Raw genomic sequence first — 22156 nt, 5'->3', positions numbered from 1 at the left:
TATAGCCTGGGGGAGTTAAAGCATGTCAGTTCTTCTGGTGACTGTCAGTAAACTCAGGATATTTTCTCTCTGGTTTCCTGGTCATGCTAGATCAATCTCCTCCCTCCCCATCACTGTCCGATGGCATCTCCCCTCCACTGTGACCCAAAATCACTGCATCTGTGAACAAGTTGGAAAACCATTACTGCCTGCTCGGTTTGCAGATGACAGCGGCAGGCAACCCCATTGCTTTGTGCAGGAAGTGAGACGGAGCTCACTTTCCTCCTGAAACAGTTACCTCCCACCCATGGAAGGCTGTGGTGTTGAACATCTCATTTTAGCCCTGCAAACCTCCAGCCTGAGTGCAGTTTTTCTTGCAGTGTAAATGTGCCCTGAATGTCCCCCTTTGAAAGGAGAGCCTGTTACTGTAACAAACTCAGTCTGTTCTTTGTAACCACTCGATGCATTCTGCCACAAGCCTGGGCCTGCGCCCACTGTTATCCCAGCCTCTGTTCCCCACAAAACCCTGCTCAGTAAGAGGCAGCATCTGTCCTCACAGTCTCTGGCACAGTCTGAGCAATAGCTGGGAGATGCGATCAGCTGCTCTGCTGCAGCCACCTACGTGCTGGTTCATCCTGTGTTTCCTGTCCCTGTGACTGGCAGAGGGTGAGCAGCGTCTGGTTGTGAGTGGCACAGTGTGCACCCTGACCTCTCCTCGGGGCCATCTTCACAATTCCTCTGTAGTCGCTGGATTTCTGCCCAGGCTTCGTCTAAGTATTGAGAGGAACGGATCCACCGGAGGAACAAACCTGCCAGACAGATTGATTGTGTTACTATGGGTAGCGCCTGGTTCCTGGAACCGCAGCTGTTACACTGTTCCCTGTAACGAGGGACAGGAGCAGCCATGGTGTGACTGATTGCAGGGGCCTGGCGCTGTGGGGTAGCAGGCTGCTGTATTGCAAGAGTCACTGTCTAATGACTGAAGCCTGAGCAGCACTTACCCTGCCAGAGCTGCAGGCTCTGAGGCTCCACAGATGGCCAGATGACCAGGGCATTGTATGTGTACAGAGGATTCAGGAGGTTCTTCCACTCGCTGGGTTGGTTCAGCCAGGACCATAGGGAGTGAGTTTTCTCCTTTGTTTCACACAAGCACCTGCAGGAGCAGCCCAGCCACATTTTAGTCCCTTCCCTGGGTTTCTGCAGTGCACTGGTAGGCTGCAGGGTTGACTTGGCCTGGGGCTAAGGCAGGTTAACCCATTGTCCTGAATCAGTGCTCCTGCCCATTGGTGAAGGAGGAGCTAGAAGACATTGAGTGTCCTTTCATGGGAGTCACATGAAGCCAGTACTAGAGCCTAACTGTAGCCTGGGAGAGAAGCAGTGTTCCCCATAACCTGAGCTTAGGCAGCCTCCCAGGAGCAAGTCAGGAGCTGCCCAGTTGGTTAGCAGAGGGCCCCCAGTCACCCCCAGGGGGCAGCATGTGCTTTTTTTTTTTTTTTTAAGTGGTGCACGTAATAAAATTTACTCTGTCCATGGATATCAAAAAGAGGGAGCCAGGGGTGAGGAACCAAGCCCTGGGCTTCACACCACCTGAGTCCCCCTGTGGAGACCCCAAGGTGCACATGGAGGGGAGAGGGATAGGCTGTCAATGGACGTTTGGTTTGGACGTGCTCAGCCCCAACCAGGTAACATTAGATCAGCTCCATCCCTGTGGGTTTGTTTCACTGAGGCATTTCAGCTTTGCCCTGGCGTGTGGGGGTGGTTTAGCAGTAATTAGTGAGGCAAAAGGGTGGGGTGGCAGTAACTTTCCCCCACCCTCCTCAGGGCAAACACATGCATGAATGGGAGATCACTGATCAGATGGATGGGGGCTGCCCCAGCAGGTTGGAAACTAGAACAAGGTGGGGGCCAGGTGCAGTCTTGCTAGCGCATCCCCTTGGATCAGCACCGGCCCTGCACACTCACCTTTCCTTCTCACTGTTGCACAGAAAAGTCCCATAGCAAGAGGCGTAGGCATGTTCGAACAGCACCAGCAGGAGGCGCTCGCTAAACTGCAGGGAGAAGGGGAACTGGCGGCCCAGCTGCCAGACGCAGTCGAGGAAGAGGAGGAAGATGGGAGCCTCCTGCTTGAGCCGGGCGTGGGAGTACGCGGAGTGGGCACAGCGGGAGTGGAAGGGGTGTCCTGCCTGCAAAGCCAAGGGAGGGCGGAATCCATCATGGGGGTGTGGGAAGAGGCTGGAGCGAGCAGGCACACTCATGGCGAAGTACATGCTGGACGTGCCTGTTTCCAGGAACCAGGGCTCTTGGCTGAGGCCCAGGGATGAGGGGAGGGAGCTGGCCTGGGGCTGATGCACCAGAACATCCTCCCTGCCCCCTCACCATAAGCCCGTGTTGCTCTGAGCAGTGGGGCTGACAGCCCCTGTGGGCTAGGGGACCAAAGTGAGATGGGGGGGGGGGGGGGGGCTAGCTCCCTGCCACGAAAGGGGTGGGGCTTCAGGCAGTCAGCGCAGGGGCCTCCCCCCCGGCCAGTCCCTTAGAGCCCAAAGGGCTCCTGGACTCCACCTTCTGCTGCTGCTCTTTCAACAGCGGTGGTGGCCAGTGCTCCAGGCCCCAGGGTAACTGGCTGAGATTTGGACGAGCTGCTCTACCCTCCAGTGGGGCTCCCGGGTTCGTTGGCTGGCGCTGCTGTGGCCAGGTCCCGTTTCCAGAGAGCGCGCCCCAGCTGGAGGGAGGGGCGAGTTACCTCTATCCATTCCCGCTCCAGCAGGCTCTGGAACCCAGTCAGTGTCCTGCAACCAGGGTCCAGGATCACCTGGGCCAGAGCCGTCACCAGCAGGGTGGTATCCGTCCCCTCGGCTCCATGCACCAGGACGCAGGCCTCTTCCCTGAAGGCAAATGCAGCATGGAAATCACCCAAAGGAAAGTGCTCTGGGGCCCCTGCAGGCCGGTGAGTCGGGGGGCGCCCCAAGCCCTTTGCAGTGAGACAGTGAAACACCAGGGTTGAAGAGAGCCTCTGGGGGAGACGGGAGCACAGATGGGGAAACAGACCCAGAGGCGGCTGTGACCGCTGAGGCTGGGAGCAAGACTGGGAACAGAAGGGGTTGTTCCCCTGTCAGATTCAGGCAGAATACGCAGCTGCCTAGGACACAAGGTTTGCCGAATTTAGCTGTGCCCTAGGCAGCCACATGCTGTGTTTGCCTAGGGCCGTGGCTGCAGGATGGGACAACCAGGCGCAGGTAGTGCTGGTTCCAGCCCACTCCTGGCTGCACTCAGTTGCCGCTCATCCAGTCCTCCTTTGTGGGGCCATGTCTTTGGGAGGTGGGGACCCTCACAGGGCTGGAGGCTGAAGCTCGGGGCAAGCATGGGGCTGCGAGTGCAGCCCTGGGGGTTGCTGGGACCCTGGGGCTGGTGGCAGGAGGGAACTTATGTAAAATGTGGGTTCCCACATCCCGTGCCTCCCTGCCTTGCTTCTGGCCTCACGCAGTGGCTATTCCTCTGCCCACCCTCCCACGTGAAGGGCACCAACAACCATAACACTGCCCCTGAGTTCAAGGCACTAGGACCCCAGCTCACGTGCAGCCCATGGAGCTGCTTAAAGGCTGTTCCCTGGGAAAAGTGGTAGCACCAGGCAGCAGGGGAACCGGCCCCCACCCCACCACTCCCTCCTCTTACCTCTCTATGCACTGGGCAGCCAGGCAGGCTGTGCTCAGCGCTCCCTTGACGTGGGCCAGCCATTTGGAGCTCTCCAGCTTGCTCAGCCAGCGGTCCATGCTGACGGAAGGATCGTTGCAGGCTTCTACCAGCTTCATGAAACTCTCCTGGAGGGGGCGGCCCCTGCGAGGGGGAGGGAGAGAAAGCTGTCAGGGTATGGCTCGGGGCGGGTGTGTGTGTGCTGGTTTCCAGGCTCTTCCACTAAGTCTGGCAGCCCTGAGGAGGGGGGAAGGTTGGAGCCTGGGTCCATATTCCTCTGGGGGAGGGGGTTGCAAAACTAGCACAGCTAGATCAGTAACTACCTGTGTAATGGGTGGGCCAGGCCTTGGCATAGCCCAGCCTCCAATATACAGAGACAAACAGGCAGGTGGGGAGCGTCCAGTATAGGTGCTCACTGCAAGAACTGTGCCGGAGAGCCCCATGCACTGCAGAGGAAGCCACAAGCCCCCTAACAGGAGCTCAGTGAGACTGCAGGTGGGAGAGCTCCTGCCCTTACCTCTCCAGCGGCCTGTGCAGCCTCTTCCAGTGGGGATAGGAGGCTCTCAGCTCAGTGCCACCACCCATCATCTGAGCCTGCTTGGCTGCCTGAGCTGAGCGGGTGTCGATGATGAAGCCTCGCTTCCCTCTCTGCAGGACGGTGCTAAGTAGTAGTTCATCCTCTTGGCAGTGCTTCTTATTGGGCCCTATCAGTGGCTGGCTGCTACGGAGCATCACCTGCAGGGCAGAGGCATCAGGGGAGTAAGGTTTTGTCTTTCCTCGGCTTAGGTGCTGCTACAAACAGACATTACGCTAAGCAGGCATTGCCTTACTTGGTACTCAGCTAGGAGAGTGCCCAGGGCAAACCCAGGTGCTCTCAGAGCCCTGGCCCAATTCCAGCTTGGATTCAATAGTTATCACCTGGCTTTTTCCATTTCTCCTTGCAGTTTGTTAGAGCCGGCATTCTTTGTTGCCTCTTGTACAGCACTGTTGAGTGGTGTTGCTGTGAGCTGTTAAACAGCTGCAGTGCCTCGCCCCAGAAGTGGCTGCATTTGAGTGATGCTAGTGGCTGCTTTTGTTGGTGGAGCGTTGTGGGATCCTCAGAGAGATTGTATCTGACTATAGTGCTGTTGTGAGCAGAGAAACAGGCAAAGCACTGGTCTGCAGAAGCTTTCCCACTCTCACAGTCAGAAGCTGAGAGGGGGACCTGAAAGGCAAAGAGACTCACCATCCCATTCTTCTTGTGATAGTAGCTGAGGATGGGGAATCGTCCCCCCTGGCGGAACCGGGCGGCCTTCTTCAAAACATTATCATCCACTGAGGCTGGCACAATTACAGTTGGTGGGTAAGTGCGGCAGATGGCGAAATCCCTGTTAACACAGCTCAGCCTCCACACATCTGTCTGGGAAGTACAGAAATGTCAGGCTCTGCATCCAGCTCTCATCCCAAGGGGATGGATTGGGTGGGATTGGATTGTGAGCATCTATTCTACTCTGCCCCAGAGGGCCCACCGCTGTAGCATGCAGCCCCATGACGCAGATAGTCCTTGGACTCTGCAGAGAATGGTGGGGAGTGGGCCAGTTGCAGAGGGTGTCTCATGATGTGGACCCCTGTCCCATTTGGGACCAGACTGAACCCCACAATTAGTCTCCTGCATGGATGGCGATAACTTTCTACTGCTACAGATCCAGGCTGCATTGGCCTAGCAGTCTGGCAGGACAGATGTCAGATTCCATCTCTGCTTCCCAGCCCATCCTCTGTGTTCACAGACTCCATGTGCCATCTTCCTCTTGACCAAACCCCATTCCTGTGAGCCTCTCCCATTACCAGTACACCTGCCATTGCCCCCCCTCATGAGCCCTTGCATCCACTCAGATCCAGCATTCCCTCTAATTTTTTTCCATCTGTGGGTGGAATAAATTTTGTCATGTGCACCGAGGCATGTGCACAGGTGCACCATCAATAGAAACACAGGCTGCCGGCTGTGGCTGCTCTGCTAATCAGCTGGGTGGCACCTGAGGCTCTCCTATGCAGCCACCCAAGCGCTCAGCTTTCCGGGAACACGGCTCAGATCTGGCGCATTCTCTGACCTGTGTGCGGGGTGGGTCCCCCCTGTGTGAAATGATCCACTTCCCCTTGGGCCTGTGTGTTGTGTATGCTGTGGCTCAACCCCCACATCCTATCTTGAAAGTGGTTTCCAGTCTGATCCCTCTGCTCACTGATTTCTCATTACAAGGCTTCTGCCTCTCCATACCCACCTGGGAGGCAATTTGCTGGTGGTAATGTTGGAGGGGGTAAAGCTGCCATCCATCCTTGAGCTTCATGTTTCGCGGTCTGCAGAAGAATGGGTACATCATCATCACTGAATCCACGGAAGAGAGGGCCTAGAAGAAAGCACAAGGATGAACACACACCTAGAGCTGGTCGCTATTCATAGCAATATGGACCAGCACACACACCACACTGCCTGCCTGCAAGGAAAAGGCTAGCACAGCCCACTAGAGCCATCCTGCATCCCAAATGCAGCTTGTGCAAAGACAGCAGCTATGAGACAGGATAACACCACACATACTGGGCCTTGGGGCCTCCTTTGCACCCACATCTAATCTTAAGTTAATGGCAGGAGGAATAAATGGCTGAGCTGGGCTGGGTGCCAGGCAGAGAGTGAGTGTGGCCCACAGCTGTCTTCATCTTTCATCCCTAGAGGCCCAAAGGGACCACTGTGATCCTGTAGTCCAGGGGTGAAGAATCTTTTGTGGGTTGGAGGCCACTGACCCATGGAAAACTCAATCAGGGTCGCACACAGGTGAGAAGCAAAAGCCACTTCTCTAGCCACCCCTCAAGGTGGGCAGGGTGCAGCCGGAGGGTGGGAGTCTGGATAGGAGGGGTGTAGCAGCAGGGTAAGGGTCTAGGGGAGCAATGGGGGCAGTGCCTGCAGAGAGCACTTGTGTGAGCCATTTCCTCCATTTTGCCAGGCAGAAGCTGGACCCAGGTGTGACCCTGGCTTGCCTTGATCACGTCTGCAAGGCTCTGGGCTCCCCAACTCCAGCAGCTGGGGAGGAGGCTGGGAACAGAGATCCAGGGGAGCCCTGAGCCTCACAAGTTGATCAAGGAAAGCTACGAGCCCTGCTCTGGCCTGACCTCCTGCATAACATGGACCAAAGACCTCCCTCTCCCCATTCCTACAGCAGAGCATTTAAAAGAAGCAGTGGGGGGGGGGGGAGTGCCCAAGCTTAATTACCGCCCCTGTTCTTTGTGATGTTCCCCTGTAGGTCTTTCCAGATTGAGATCAAGTCACTCCTGAACCTTCTCTTTCTTTAGCTAAAGGGGTGAAGGTCCTACCCTATTGAATCCCAGATTTGAGTCCACCTGTGGGTGGTTACACAAGGCACATTTCTAATCCTTTAATGTAGTTCTCGTGTCTCTTCTCTAAACCCCTCAAATTAATCAACAGCCTTCTTGAATGGAGGGCCTCAGAACTGGGCACAGCTGGTTATCCACCCAACTTCCCCCATCCATTTGATGAGGATTACTCTAGAGATCAACCAATCAGCCATGTTTTACTCCCATTTAATATATGTCATGTGACTTTTTACAGCTGTCTGGTATTTTCATTAAAATGACTTAGCAGTACCTAACCAAATGCCTTAGAGAAGTCTGCATATGCTATGTCAATACTACTATCTTCATCACTGAAACTGGCACACTCATCAAAAAAAGATATGAGGTTAGTTTGACTGGATCTGTTTTCCATAAACCCATGTTAATTTGCATAAATTACATTTCCCTTTTTTAATTCTTAATTAACATATTTATTGAATCAGGTCCTCCATTATCTTGCTAGGGAGTCATGTCAGGCAGACAGGCCTATAATTACACAGATTTACTGTTTAAAAAAACAGCATAATATTAGCTTTCTTCCAGTCTTCTGTAATTTCCCTAATGCCCCAAACTTTATTGAAAATCAACATTAGTGGGCCAGTTAACTTCTCAGCCAGGTCTTTTAAAACTCTTGGATCCAAGTTATCTAGAAACGCTGATTTAGATCTCTCTCTTAGTACCTTTTGTTTAACATCCTCCAGAGATAGTAGTGGAATGGAGAGAGTGTTTGAGTATTACCATATGTAATGAGATACTTCCCCCCACCCCTAAAAAAGAACAGAAATATTTACTCAATACTTCTCTCTTTTCTTCATTCTTTTTGATAATTCTACCTTTTCCATTTAGTAGAAAACAAATACCTGTGTTGTGATATCTTTTGTTCCTAGTGCATTTAAAATATTCCTTCTTGTTGTCATTAATTCTGCTGGTCAGAGATTTCTTCTTAGGTTTTTTTCATTCCCCCTTACCAATTTCTACAATCCCTAACTTGTGATAGATATCAATTATTGTCAACTTTCCCTTTCTTCCATATGGAAGTGCATCCCCTGGAAAGTGCAGCCTCAGCATGCAGTGCTGAATTAAAACAGCGCCCTGCATCCTAGGACCCGTAATCTCTTTGGGCCATGTATTCGCATTTAAGATGAGCGTGTCTTAATCTTGCCTCCATTCAAGTCAATGGCAAAACTTCCACTGAGTGGTCAGGGAGCAGGACTGGGTTGCAAGCCAACACCTTTTAGACCCTGGTCAAGTGTTCAATGCAGCTCTCAGCGGAGCTGCCATTGGATGCCTCCTAAGTCATCACCATGTGCTAGTAGGACAGACCCAGCAGGTGCCTCAGAAAGGACAAATAAAGGCCAGAGGAAAGGCAATATTTGCTCGGGTTAATAATGAACTCAGTACAAACACCACAGGGACATTGCCTCTCTTGCCAAATGTCAAAACCTGCCATGCTCTGGAAAGAATCTTTCCAGGAGCTGCATTTGGCTGACTTCTAATCCCAGCCCAGCCCCCATCTACGCACTGGGGGGACCAAAGGGCCATTCTCTTCTCCAGAAATGAATCTTGGAGCCATTAGTTGGCACTGACTGACCTCAATGGAGCTGGCGATGTTGAGGCATTCCTCCATTCCCGGGATCTCCAGCTGCAGCACCTTCAGGTCTTTGCACTTGAGGGTGATTGTGCCCATGGAATTCGCCACCCTGTGGGGAGATGCAGGACAGGAGCTGGACGTCAGACCTATGTCTTCACCCATACACAGAATACACTGCATCTGAAAATTTGGGGCACCACTGGGTCTTAATGCCCACCCATCTCTCTCTTCCTATCGTCCTTCTGCAGCTCTGCTTCCTCAAGAGAGGATCTAGTTAACTTGGAAGTGAAAAAGCCTGCCAGACCTCTTAGCTGAATATGGAACTGTGAAAGAGCCATTCAAGTGGTAACAAAGCCATTTGACAGGCATTTGCTTACCCTAGATATAGCCCGCCAGTTTCTCAATTTACTGTTAGTCGACAGGACCTGAGTTTAAAATTGGCATTACAAATATTTCATGCGGGTGTTGCCAAAGATGGTAAAATAACAGGTCTAAAAATCATTGTCCCCACCAGCTGTTATCGGACATAGGGACATCGGTTTAATGGTACTGCATACAGCCCCCTAAATTCTAAGCACAGTCCTGTATCAACCAAGATCCAAACCCCACCAGGTAGACCCCAGCTGCTGCCCATGACAGGGTGGGTGCACATGGGCATAGGTACATGGATGTAAGAGGAAACATGACAGACACAGGTGAGAATTTGAGTGTGTACCAGAATGCACGTGGGTTAGAATACTTCTTATGGCTTTGTTGCTCCAGCTGCTGCTGGGAGAGCTCATCCCAGCCTGGGAGCTGTGTATCTTCGCTGGGCAACAGTTTGCACTGGCTGGAGGATGGGTAAGCGTGTGATTGTGCAAGAACACCTGTGTCTGTGCGAATGTGGGAGGGTACGAATGGGAAGACTAAGGAGTGTGGGATAGAGCATGTGTAGACCACCATGGTGTAAACGATGGGGGTTTCCAATCTCTGGGGCAGCTCAGGCGCATTGCCCACCAACTTCCGAGGGAAGGTGGATCATCCCTGAAGGCTAAAACTGGGGTGCAGTTCACTCTGGCTGCCAGTCCCCACCTTCTCCCCTACTCCTAGGAGAAGCAATGAGGCCAGGGCCCTCCCCACCCCTCTCGGGGAAAGGTTACTAATGCAAACGCTGCAGATTAGGGTCCCTGGTGCCGCGGCCCCGTGTGGCTGAGCAGGAAGCTGGTCTTTGATTAGTGCAAAGCCTGCCAGTTTTGGGAGGTTACGGAAGCATGCGGGGGTGAAAGCCAAACCTGGTGTCTCGCTGGGAGCTGTTAGTCCCGGAGGGTTCGTACCAGCCTAGGTTCTGAACGCTGAGTCACAAGGAAAGAAGAGAGGTTACTACACAGGACCCAGGGGTTAGGGGCACTGTCGGGCTAGCTTCACCGACAGAGGAGAGAAAGGAAAAAGAGGTGAGAGCCCATTCTGTCCCCTGACCAGATGCTCCACCATGCTGGAGCCAGAGCTCAGCTGGGATGATTAGTCTTGGAGGCTGCAGGTGGATCTCACAGAGATGGAAAAAGTACCCACGACGTTACTTGAGTGACAGCGTTGCTGCTTTAGCGTCTGGGTACCTGAGTACAATCTAGATGTGATGTGCGCATGCGTGTGTTACTTTTTCTCAAGTAGTTTTTCTGGAGGGACACCCGTGACTTGTACTCAAGTACATCCCCACTCCCCCAAAGCTGCTGTACTTTTACTCAAGTAACTTTAGCGGTACTTTTCCCCCCTCTGGACCTCAGTGTCTCCTCCCAGGCCCTGCTCCATGCAGGGGGCAGAGCTGGTGAGAGCCATTCTGCTGTTCTCTGGGTCAGACCACAGCAGGGGGGTACCCAGGGGCCTGGGAGGAGACGTGAAAGCTGAACAATATGCTGGTGCCTGGACACAAGAGACAGAGTCCACCCCCCGCCCCCGAGACCTGTAGGCATGAACTGCAGGACTCCCCCTGAAGCCAGTGGGCCCGTCCCAGCTGTGGCCACCCCCAGCATCTCTCTCTGAGGGTGAGACTGTTTCAGACACGCTCCTCCCCGGTTGGACATCAGGGAGTAGGCAGGGAGGATTCACCTTTTCTCGACAGAGTCCACATTCCGGATGAGAAGCCAAAGCTCCAGTGGGCCCTGCTCCTCGTTGGCACCGGGCTGGGATGAGAGCAGCAGGTGATGGCTGGTGATGCACAGTGTCCCCCGGACCGGCGGGAGCTGCGGGCAGGAGAGCTGCACGTTCTCCACCTTGGCGGTCTTGATGAGCTCTGCAAACTCCATGGCGAGAGCAGCGGCACCGAGCTGAAGCCTAGGAAGGATCACAGGGCACCTGGCACTGACAGCCCCCACGTGGCCTTTCCCAAAGGGCGGGAGGCAACAGGGACCAGGCAAAGTCCTCTGCCAGCCCCTGCAATGGCCAGAAGAGGAGATGGAGACTTGGTGAGATGTGTAGGACAGCCCGAGGAAGGCACGTAGCATCCTGGCTATGATCTCTCCCACCCCCTTTCTGCAGCTTTGCGCTTCCCTCCTTCCACTGTACTGTCTTAGGCCAGGCTGGGGTCATCCCCTGCAGTTTATTCGCCATTGATTTATCTGACCCCCTTCTCAAATGACTCACATTGATCCCCACTTGGGGCGCATTGGCCTCTGCATCTGCACAGAACTGGCGGGGCATTACCTAACTCAGCCCTCTCAGATCCTGGGAGGTGAGCCAATATCAGCAGCTCCACTATACAGCTAGAAAAACTGAGGCCCCAAGAGGCGACGTGGCCGACTCAAGGACTCAGAGGGAGTCAGGGCAGAGCTAGGCTCAGTGCATGGGCGGAGTTCCCAGTGCCCAGGCCTCTGCTCAGATGGCTGACGTGCCCCTCCTTGCGTCTGTGTACATGGCGTGTGGTACAGCCGTATTGGTCCTCCCCCAGGTTACTGTTTAAAGGTTATGATTGCAACCAGATATGTTTAGCTGCGGGAGAAAATCCAGACACTTCCCTGAAAGAAGCTATGGTTATTATTTAGCATGTGCAGCATGGGAGTGCAGAGTGGCTTCAATCAGCGATCAGGGCCCCGTTACGCTAGGTGCTGTACAAACCCAGCCCTGGCCCAAAGCTGAGGGGTCAGTCTGCTCTCTGCCGTTAGCCCCCTGCCTCAATTCCCAGGCATGCTGGGCTCCAGAATAGACCCCTTTCTAAACCAGAAACCTCTTGAGAGCTCCTTCCCTTGGACTGGCTCCCTACAGAGGCATTAGACAGAACCTTCCCTTTGCCCTTAAGGAAGGGGTGGAGGCAGGGATGGCCGTCCCATCTCAGGGAACGGGCTTCTCCTTCCCAGAAGCAACAGCTGGAAGCAGGTGGTTAATACCCAACATCCGGCCCCTGGTGATGGCCGCTGCCCTTACCTGTGACTGGACTGGCTGCAGCTGGACAGCTGGCTCAGCAGAGAAATGCCAGCGCAGATCCTGCTCAACGAGTGCTTGTGCCCACTGCCCTGGGATCCGGGCAGCCAAGGAATTCTTTGGTTGGAGAAGCCATGCCCCAGCGGTGAGGGGCGCCCCGGAGCTGGCAGTGGGAGAAGTGGCGCAGCGGTTCCTGGAACGGGCATGCAATACCTGGCAGCTGTAGCAGCATGTACTGGTGCAGGGGTTGTGAAAGGCAGCAACAGGAACTGAAGAAGCTGCCGGCCCTGTGGGTGAGGCCCGCGAGCCAGAGACGGAGGATGTCAGAGTTAAGGTGGCCTGGCTCCAGCGCTGGGTTTCGTTTCCCTTCAGTGTGAGGCCTGGGCTGGAGGAAGAAGCCCAGCCTTGAGCCTGACAGGCCCTGCTGGGATCCGGGAGCTTTGCCTTGGAACCGGGCAGGAGGCTCTTTGCAGGCTCAGGGATCATGATGCGTGGGGGGGACACGATCCAGGCTGGAGATGATGGGGAGGATGGGGCAGTGGAGGCCGTAAAGCCCTGGCGATAGTGGAGTGGCCTCAATGTAGAAGCAGGGGGGACAAGGGGACCCTGCCTGCCGAGGCCCAGGGCTTTGGGCACCAGACCTGAGCCTGTGGTAAGGGGGCCAAGCCACTCTTCTTGCAAACAGGATCCCTCAGGCACAGTGGGCGATGGGAAGACTGAGGCATTCCATTTGGAGAGGGCTAGAGACAGACCCGGGGGAGCCTGGCAGTGTTCCCTGTAAGCTGAGCGCTTGGGCAGCTGCCCAGGAGAGAGTCAGGTGCCGCCCAGCTAATGAGCAGAGTGCCCACAGCCGGCAGCCTGTGTTTCTAGGGGTGGTGCACGCCTGTACTTACTGTGGTGCACACAACAAAATTTGTTCCACACACAGATGGAAAAAATTAGGGGGACCGTTGGTAGGTGGGTGGGTGGAGCTGCTAGACATATGTTCAGTGACTAGTAAACAGTTCCCCGCAGACACTGAAGGCTCCACCTCGCCCCAGCACTGCCTTCAGTTTCCAGGACCCCTGCCTAGACGCAGCTCTGCGGGCTCTGTTACACAGAATTCCCCTGGGGCCACTTCCTGGAACCAGCTCCTTAGTCTTTATTACTCGGAAGCATCCAGGATCCCTGCCCCGATTCCCTGGGACCCATACACCCCATGGCTCTTTTGCTGTCCCAGGCTGGGCATTTTTCTCTGGTCCCCCTGTGTGGAATAGTCCTTGGTTTTCTCTCCTGGGTAGGAAATGCAGCCGTCTGCTCCCCCAGCCATCTCTGGAGGTCATCCCTTCTCGCCAGGGCCCCGGGTTCCACCTTAAATGCAGCACAGCTGCGGAGAAGTAAATAAGCCATGAGTTAAAGTGACCTGGCCAGATGCCCTGAGCACAGCTGGGGAGCGGGTGACCAATGAGAGCCCTCCAAAGGAGGGATTTATTAGCAGAATTGTACGTCTAGGAGGCCCTATAGCTGGGGTCCAGGGACCCTCATCCCCAGGGCGCGGAGCAGCAAACCCACACACTTCTGCTGTGCTGTCCCTCTGAATGGACCACAACGGCTGTGCAGCCAAGTCAGCACAGCTCCAGTGATCTGCACAGGAGATGCCTCAAGCCCATTCAGAGCTGACCATGGACCTTGTGGCTAAGGTGGCACACCAGCTGTGCTGCTGCCTGCAGGGGGCCCTTGCAGTTCTGCCCCAGGCGTGGCCGAGGGGTTCCTTGGGGGTTGGGGGCTGTTTCTTGGGGGCTTTGCACTAGCTCTTCTGTGCCAGGGCTCTTCTTCCTCTGCCACAAGGCTGCACAAAGTGGGGGGCGAGGGAACTCCTCTGGAGGGTGTGAAATTTCATAGGGGGGGTGCAACACCATTGGCTGCTGGGTCTCAGGTTCACGCGTCTCATTAAAAAAAAATGTAAATACGGTCCTGTTTCGGTGTCCCTGTGTTCACATGTGGAGATGGGCCCAGAGAGCTTTTCCCTTCTACAGGCTTATTTTCTCACACGGGCTGAAAGGGCACAGAGAGGGAGCTGTGTTCGTCTGTATCTTCGTGAAAGAAACCCGCCGTCCTGCAGCACTTTAAAGACTCACAAAATGCTTTACTGGGTGATGAGCTTTCGTGGGACAGACCCACTGCTGCAGATGGGGAAATTCCGTCCCAAGGAAGCTGGCACCATGAGAATTTAACAGAAAGATAGGAAGAAGTGAAAGGAAAACTGACACACCAGCTCTATAGCACAGAAGGTGGGGAGGGGGCGAAGGGCGGGGAGACAATTACTTACTGCAAGTGTCTATTAAGAGCCTTGCCTGAGATCACTACCAGTATCAAAGATGGGGAACCACTGCTTGTAACGCACAAGGTTGTTGTAATGCTGAAAGGGTTGTTTTTTTTTTTTTTCATCTGAACGTAACTGAAATTTCCATTAGGTTTGAATTACATGACAGGTTGGGGGTGGGAGCGTCCTGCTAATTGCAGGGATGAAACGTGGAGCCTGACCTAAAATGTTTTCTCCCACTGCTCTAACTTTTCTTCTCCAGCGTGATCTGCCCCACACTGCATGATCCAGCCTGGTTGCTATATAAGTGCCTGGCGGTGGAGCAGGAAGGGCCCAGAACAGAGTCGAGTTTTTTTTCCTTTAGCTTCGTAACAGCTCCGCATCTCAAGTGACCTTTCAGCCTCCCTTGATAGCAGAGCTGGGTGGAGAATCAGTGTCACTTCAGTCCCAATAATAGACCAGGACGGGAAGGCACGTCTGTGGGATAAATTACTTTTCGCTCCTCCAGGCCTTTATGTCCCCATTGAAACTTCCTTTCAAAGAACAGGGTGTCTCCTACCGGAGAGACAATCAGATAGCTAAAAAACAACACCTCCCCGGGCCTCCAGGCAATTAAAGTTCCTGCTCCTTTATAATCATCACTGGCATTCTGAGGTTTTATTGTTCATTCCAGAAATAAATAGCTCTCATACTCACACACACAGACAGAGCAAGCCAGCTCTGCCACCAGCTGCACTCCTCTCCCTTGCACCTTGCAAGCACAGCCATGTCCTTCTGCCACCTGCAGTTCAAGGAGCTGGGAGAAGAGGAGTCGAACTCAGACAAGGAGAGCCTGGACGGCCTGAAGGCTCTGACAGCCAAGCTGAAGCTGCAGACCAGGAGGCCGTCCTACCTGGCGTGGAAGGCCCGAGTGCAGAGCCAGTCCTGGAGGAATGGGGTCCAGGAGGGAACCGTTGGTGAACTGAAGGAGGATCTGGGCAGGGAGGTTTTTCTGGAGGGGAATCGAGCTGACGGGCCAGCTGGGAGCATCTGTGGGTTTGCCACCATGGATGATGCGCTGGAGTGGCTCAGGAAGGAGCTGGTGAGTACCTCCCTGTTGGGAGCATGGCTGCTTTGGGAGGAGAGGAACGGGCCAGAGAAGGCAGGAGATCTTCAGGCATGAACGCAGGCCCCACAGCAATGGGGATCCTGGGCTGAGGAGCTCAGCTTGACCTGCTAAGCCCCCCCAGCAATGGGCAGAGAACAGCTAGGGAACAGTCAGGGAGGATGAGAATCCTGGCGGGGAAGGAGAGAGCCCCCGTCATGGGCTGGCTGCTCAGCCGTCCTGTTTGTACCTGGCTTGGGTGTCACACCCAGAGATGTGTACTTAAAAGGTGGCACTAGGCAGGTCTTGTTTCTTCTCACCCTTTGCACCCTGAGCAGGGCTCATTTCCCAGCATAGAGCCCCAGGAATCCCAGCCAGCGTGCGGCACCCTCTTGGCCACACACAAATGAGCCATTCTGATGCCAACATGCCCATTTTGGTGCCAACCTTTCTCCCTAGTTCTGGCATCGGACGGGTGCCTTGGCCACAGCTGGGATTCAACCTACGCTCTCTTTGAACATTTGTAGGTGTGATGAGTGTGAGCTCTGTGTGCACGTGTGAGTGAATGTGAGGTGGGAGAGGATGAGCTCTCTGTGAGTGTGAGCTGTGTGCGTGAGTGTGAGTGTGAGTGATGGGTGGGTGTGAGCTCTGGGCGTGAGCTGTGCGTGTCAGTGTGAGCTGTGCGTGGGTATGAGAGCTCTCCGTGCACGTCTGAGCTGTGTGTGGGTGTGAGCTGTGTGGGTGTCAGGGTGAGCTGTCTCTCCAGGGCTACGTCTACACGTGAAGCCTACATCGAAGTAGCCTATTTCGATGTGGCGACATCGAAATAGGCTATTTCAATGAATAACGTCTACACGTCCTCCAGGGCTGGCAACGTCGATGTTCAACATCGACGTTGCGCAGCACCACATCGAAATAGGCGCTGCGAGGGAACATCTACACGCCACAGTAGCACACATCGAAATAAGGGTGCCAGGCACAGCTGCAGACAGGGTCACAGGGCGGACTCAACAGCCAGCCGCTCCCTTAAAGGGCCCCTCCCAGACACACTTGCACTAAACAGCACAAGATCCACAGAGCCGACAATGAGTTGCAGACCCTGTGCATGCAGCATGAATTCCCCGCTGCAGCAGCAGCAGCCAGAAGCCCTGGGCTAAAGGCTGCTGCACACGGTGACCATAGAGCCCCGCACGGGCTGGAGAGACAGCGTCTCTCAACCCCCCAGCTGATGGCCGCCATGGAGGACCCGGCAATTTCGACGTTGCGGGACGCGGATCGTCTACACGGTCCCTACTTCGACGTTGAACGTCGAAGTAGGGCGCTATTCCTATCTCCTCATGAGGTTAGCGACTTCGACGTCTCGCCGCCTAACGTCGAAGTTAACTTCGAAATAGCACCCGACGCGTATAGACGTGACGGGCGCTATTTCGAAGTTGGTGCCGCTACTTTGAAGTAGCGTGCACGTGTAGACGCAGCCCAGGTGTGCTGCGGAGGGAACCCCTGCCTGGAAGGGGGTCACAGCATTACCCTGGCAGTGCCTTAGCGTGGGTACACAGCAAAGTAACTTCCCTGAACCATCCCCGTCCATCCATAAGCATCTCATCGGGCCAGTCCATTCTGGGACTCTTGGAACACCTGTTCCCTAGGGCCGTATTGTAGGAGTGAGGGCTCCACAGATTTCCAAGAGTGTGGCACTGTCTTGGAGGCTGGAATTTGGTGGCGGGGGGGTGGGTGTGTGCACAAGACACAGGCCAGCTGCAGGGGTCATGACCAATGTTCCTGCTGATCTTCTCCATCCTTGTGCAGAATATTTTTACATGCATGTGCAAATGTGCACCACTCTGAAACACAAAACCTAGCTGAGGGCACGGCAGCATCTGAATCTCTCCTGAGTGGCCACCCAATGGCATTGCTTACGGGGAACACTGGTCATAGCATCCTCTCCATGCCAGGAGGAAGTGGCTGTAGCCAGCACCAGCTCAGCCAGACCCAAAGGAAACACCTTGCTCCTGGGGTTGCAAGCAACTGTTACAGTCAGGGCTGGTGTAAGGTTTGGTCAGCTCAGCGGCCCGGACGTGGGCCACTGCATGTGTTCTGCCTGCTCAAGGTGTTCTCGACACTACGGCTGCGTCTATGCTGCATTTCTCCTTTGAAAGAGAAATGCAAATGAGGGAAATCAAAAATGCAAATGGCTTGCTGATTTACCAATCTCACGCTTCATTTCCGTAATCTCTTCTGATTGCGTTTTTGGAAGAGATTTTTCCCAAGAGTAAAAGCAGTGTAGGTGAGGGTCTTTTGGGAAAAAAAAAATCCTTTTTCGAAAGAAGCCTTGTACTGCATTTTTTTCAGGACTAAGGCTTCTTTCGAAAACGGGGCTTTTTTCTGAGGGAAGCCTGGCTACACTGCTGTTTTTGTTCTCGGATCACGTGAGATTATGCCAGTGAAGCTTCATTTGCATCGTCAATCGCCCTCGTTTGCATTCCCCCCCGAAAGGGGAATGTAGCGTAGCTGTAGCCCATGTGTTGCGACGCTGCTTTGTTTAGCGTAGAGTAGACCGCAGCTGTGCGTACGTGTCTCCGTGTGTTTGCGTTTCTCCATCAGTGCGGCTGTGCGTTGCCTTTTTGTCCCCAGCACTGCCCACCTACCTGGAGCTGCTTGCATGCGTCAGTCTTTCTGGCTGTCTGCACTCAGTCAGTTTGCACCTCTGCGTTTGTGGAGCTGTCTCTGAGTCTGTGCAGTTCTGTGTGTCTTTCTCACTGTCCAGATATCTCCGGGGGGGGGTGTCTCTGTTTGTGCATCGCAGTATATTTGCATGTCTCTCCGCCCGTGAGTCTCTCTGTCCATGAGTACCACGGTTTAGCTTTCTCTCTCTGTCCACCTGCAGCTGGGTGTCTGTGAGTCTCTGTGCTTCTCTAGGTGTCTCTGTCAGGCTGTCTCTCTGTGTTCGCATGTCTCGCTGCTGTCCCTGCAGGGTGTCTCCACCTTACCTCTGTGTGTTCGCATGGCTCAGGGTTTGTCCCTGCAGTATATGTGTATGTATGCATGTCTCGTCTCTCTGTCCCTGACTTTCTGGGTGACCGCTTGTCTCAGTGTGTGTCAGTGTCCAGGCGTCTCTACTGGTGCGTCTCCATAGGGATGTCTACACAGCAAGCGGCAGCGATTCTCAGAGCCTCGTTATGCAGCTCAGGCCATCAGGCTAAAAATAGCTAAGCAGATACGGCAGCATGGGCTCTCCAGCCCCTCTACGCCGCCTCCAGGCTTCAAAGCCTGAGCGCCAGCCGGCCAACAACACCCACGCAGCTCGTTTTAGCGTGGCAGCCCCATCCTTGCAAGCCTGGGTGCTTGACCTGGGCTCTGTGCCACTGGCTGCCATTCGGAGCAGCCCCCGTGTCGGTATCTCTGTCTGTGGGTCTCTGCCTGGCTGTGGCTCTGGCTGCGCGGCACTGCACTGGGGCCGCTCTCTGGCTCAGCGACGGGGTGACCTGGCTCCGGCTGCACCCCTAACGGCTCCCCTTTCCCCTCCTCTGCACAGCAGGAGATGCAGGCGATGGATCACCAGCTGGCGCGGCAGCTGATGCGGCTGCGGGGACGGATCCACCAGCTGAAGATGGAGCAGGCCTGCCACCAGCACAAGGAGATGCTGGACGATGCCACCTTCGGCCTGGAGGGCTGCGAGGAGGACTCGGACCTGCTCTGCAACATTCCCCCCAAGGCCACCTTCTGGCTCTCCACCCCGCTCAAGCACATCGGGGTCACACGCATGAACATCAATTCCCGGCGTTTCTCCCTCTCCTGACAGCCCCAGCCCTGCTGTGCCCCCGCTGGGCACCTCTTCGCACCCAGCCACGGCCGGGAGTGCTAGCAGGGACTGCTTTCTGCACCCGGCCTGTGGGCCTGCGCGTAGCTAGGGCCTCAGGCCGAAGTTCAGGTCATGAGCTGATGGGTCAGGTTGTATCCAGGCCAGCCGAGTGGTCGGCCCAGTTACAGCCACTGCGGCCGGGGAGTGCATGGGGTGTTTCTCCCATCCCTGGTGGGTGGTGTTGCAGGTGTGTGAGCTCATCGGGCAGCCGCTGAGCAGAAGCCGCAGCCCCACTATCCAGACCTCTCCTGCCATTCACAGCCGCCTCTGGCCGGTCCCTGCTGCGTCCCAGCAGCCTACTAGAAACCAAACCGGACTGAACTGAGGCTGGGATAACACAGCGTGGACTGGCTGCCGCCCCGGGTGCAGAGACCTGCCCAGTCTGTGCAGCACCGAGCCTTGACCAACTGGAGCCTGTGACGTTACTTCTTCTGGGCCTGCCTCACGAAGACGGGTGGACATGCTTTGTGGAGCCTGTGCCGGCCACAGAGAGGAACAGCCCCGCTCTGCCCACCAGATGAGGATCATTCAAAGCCTCCAGGGCCAGATCACAAGCCCTGCAGTGGCCTCCTGCACCAGGGGTTCCCCGTGAGCTGAGCTCTTCGGCAGCCGCCCAGGAGAGCTTCAGGTGCCGCCCAACTGATTAGCAGAGGGCCCACAGCCGGCACCATGCATTTCTATTGGTGGTGCACATCGGCACATGCCTCAGTGCACAAAACAACATTTATTCTGCCCTCAGATGAAAAAAAAAATTAGAGGGAATCCCTCTCTTCCGAGTACCTTGGCTCAGTCCAGCCAAGCCGGGGCCTGTCCCTCCTCAGCCAAGCTGGGTCCTAGCTTAGGAAGCAGCCTCTGTAATACGCAGTGCTATGCATTTATGTGAATCCCAGAAATGCTAGCACTGCAGGGCCAGCGGCGCACAGGCTGCAATGGCAGGTACATGCAGGGAGGGGGCAGGGTTTGGGGAGCTGCTGGGTGAATCCTCCCCAGCATGCGAGCCTCGTGGCCCAGCTGGGAAGGGGAGGAGGGAGGTGATTGCTCTCAGGCGTCTGAGATGCGTATTATGCTGCTGGGTCCCATTCGCTGCTGCAGAAAAAAAGTTTCCGTGCAGAAATAAAAGAAGGCGTCTGCACAGGTGTCCTCGTTTCTTTCCATCTCTCTCTCTCTCTCTCACACAGGCAACCTAGCTTCGTCACATGTCTGCTCAGGGACATACACACAGTCAGCTCCCCTCGATGTGGCAGACCCTGCCTCCCACAGGCAAAGACGCAGGCCAGGTGGAACCACACAGTAAGGGTGCTGCCTGGATTCTCTCAGCCTTTGACCTGCCCTCTCTTCCAACTCCGGCCGCTCATTCTACCCGCCCTTGACCCAGCTGGCGAGTGGTTTGGTCCCCTCTCCCCCTCCACGCCCTGGGCTTTCTGCTGCCGTCGCACAGCACGGTGAGAACATCAGGTTTGTCGCTCGCGCTTCCGCTGAGCATTGTTGTTTCCACTCGGTTTAGCTGTGGGCCACAGAGGAGGCAGGCGCCCAGTTCACAGGGCGGGAGCAACCCCACCTAGCTAACCTCTTCTCCTCTCCGTGCAAAGAGGCATCTTGCTTGTGCTCTCTGTTTCACCTTCTCGCACAACGAGCTGTCTCCTGCTCATGGACTTTTGCGTGCTCCCTGAAGAGACTTGGCGGTTTTCCCCTGACACTTTTTAGAGGTGAGCCCGGAATCTCCTTCGGGAGGGTAATTACGAGGGGGACATTAGTTTTTACAATCATAATGGATAACGGATTAATTTGCGCTCATCCCGGCATCTCAAAGCACTTTACAAATTCTATTCAAACTGGCATCGTTCCTCTATTTTAGATGGGGGAAAATGCTCCAAAGACGTGGAACGAGCCTATGACAGAACTGGCGAGAGACAACCTAGGAGATGTGAGCCACCAGCTACTCCTCACACCATTGAAATACCTTCTCTTTCCAAAGCCAGGAACTGAAACCCAGGAGTCCTGCCCCGTGTTCCCTGTGCAGACACTGAGGAGACGTTCAAATGCCACCCAGCTGATTAGCAAAGCGCCCCCCCACCTAGGATTTTTTTGAAAACTGGTGGTGCACATCTGCACATGCCTCGGTGCACATAAAATTATTCCACACGGGGGGTGGAAAACATTAGAGGGAACATTGGTCCTGACTCCAAGTTCACGGCTCTAAACATAACGCACACTACCGCCGTTAGAACAAAGAGCTCGGAGTCCCTCTGAAGGACTCCAGTGAACAATCATTGTACTCACAACATTCAACAGAAATGAAAACAAAAAGCCGTCAAGTAGCACTTTAAAGACTAGCAGAATAGTTTATTAGGTGAGCTTTCGTGGGACAGACCCACTTCTTCAGACCAAAGCCAGACCATGTCTATGGTCTGAAGAAGTGGGTCTGTCCCACGAAAGCTCACCTAATAAGCTATTTTGCTTGTCTTTAAAGTGCTACTTGACTACTTTTTGTTTTGATGGTGTATAGACTAGCACGGCTCCTTCTCTGTCACTATTCAACAGAAAGGAAGATTTCCTGGATTGAATAAGAATTAGACCCAGCTGAAACTGTTAATACAATAAGGTTTAATTGAAAAATTGAGTCAGGTGTTTTTTAATCTTTTGCAAAAAAAAAAAAAAAAGGGGGAGGGGGGGCAGTCCATGTTATTGACACTTTTAATTCTATGGGAGAGCCTCGTGACCATTTTTGGGGGGTTTTGATCAATAAAATCCATTGATCACCCCCTTTCTAATATTTTCAATAGTGGTTTCCATTTAGAAATCAAACAGGACTAGTTTTGAAAAAGTGGGTCCATTTCAAAGCCTTCATAACAAAAACCAGAACCACCTCTGGAAAATTTGGTGGTT

General features: G+C 54.4%; 2 protein-coding genes across 8 annotated transcripts; one reads left to right on the top strand and one right to left on the bottom strand.

Annotated features, from left to right (window-relative positions):
• Positions 1-119: 119 nt before the first annotated feature.
• LOC142001429 (myotubularin-related protein 9-like) lies at positions 120-12601 on the bottom strand. 3 transcript variants are annotated; one of them, XM_074976660.1, is made up of 12 exons: positions 12029-12601; positions 10718-11041; positions 9907-9966; positions 8636-8744; positions 5922-6047; positions 4892-5065; positions 4184-4401; positions 3649-3810; positions 2720-2861; positions 1942-2162; positions 981-1132; positions 120-788 (listed from the first exon to the last, which is right to left on the bottom strand). In XM_074976660.1, exons 1-12 carry the CDS (start codon positions 12229-12231, stop codon positions 610-612), a joined length of 2070 nt encoding a protein of 689 aa, XP_074832761.1. In that variant the 5' UTR covers positions 12232-12601; the 3' UTR covers positions 120-609. The 3 variants fall into 3 exon arrangements, with proteins under 3 accessions (XP_074832761.1, XP_074832763.1, XP_074832762.1); XM_074976662.1 differs by having other exon boundaries at positions 10718-10942; positions 12029-12587; XM_074976661.1 differs by lacking the exon at positions 9907-9966 and having other exon boundaries at positions 12029-12595.
• A 2199-nt stretch (positions 12602-14800) lies between these two features.
• FAM167B (family with sequence similarity 167 member B) lies at positions 14801-21612 on the top strand. Of its 5 annotated transcripts, none has more exons than XR_012642414.1 (3): positions 14802-15408; positions 18944-20712; positions 21126-21612. XR_012642414.1 is itself a non-coding variant. In XM_074976210.1 (2 exons), exons 1-2 carry the CDS (start codon positions 15094-15096, stop codon positions 19205-19207), a joined length of 576 nt encoding a protein of 191 aa, XP_074832311.1. In that variant the 5' UTR covers positions 14801-15093; the 3' UTR covers positions 19208-21612. The 5 variants fall into 5 exon arrangements, 2 of the variants coding, with proteins under 2 accessions (XP_074832311.1, XP_074832309.1); XR_012642412.1 differs by having other exon boundaries at positions 18944-20725; XR_012642413.1 differs by having other exon boundaries at positions 18944-20976.
• The last annotated feature ends 544 nt before the right edge of the window (positions 21613-22156 follow it).

This window comes from Carettochelys insculpta, chromosome 24 (assembly GCF_033958435.1).
Source record: "Carettochelys insculpta isolate YL-2023 chromosome 24, ASM3395843v1, whole genome shotgun sequence".
Lineage (NCBI taxonomy): Eukaryota > Metazoa > Chordata > Testudines > Carettochelyidae > Carettochelys > Carettochelys insculpta.
Note: the sequence above shows the minus strand (reverse complement) of the source record. Positions and strands in the feature narration are given on the sequence as shown.

Bases quoted from the DNA above. Each gene is read 5' to 3' on its own strand.
- LOC142001429 (XM_074976660.1), bottom strand. From the start codon at position 12,231: ATGCCCGTTCCAGGAACCGCTGCGCCACTTCTCCCACTGCCAGCTCCG. The intron at 4,402-4,891 runs GTGAGTCTCTTT...TCTGCCCTGCAG, and splicing joins ATCACAAGAAGAATGGGATG to GTGATGCTCCGTAGCAGCCA. The intron at 1,133-1,941 runs GTGAGTGTGCAG...CTGCTCCTGCAG, and splicing joins TGCAACAGTGAGAAGGAAAG to GTGCTTGTGTGAAACAAAGG.
- FAM167B (XM_074976208.1), top strand. From the start codon at position 15,094: ATGTCCTTCTGCCACCTGCAGTTCAAGGAGCTGGGAGAAGAGGAGTCG. The intron at 15,409-18,943 runs GTGAGTACCTCC...TCCTCTGCACAG, and splicing joins AGTGGCTCAGGAAGGAGCTG to CAGGAGATGCAGGCGATGGA.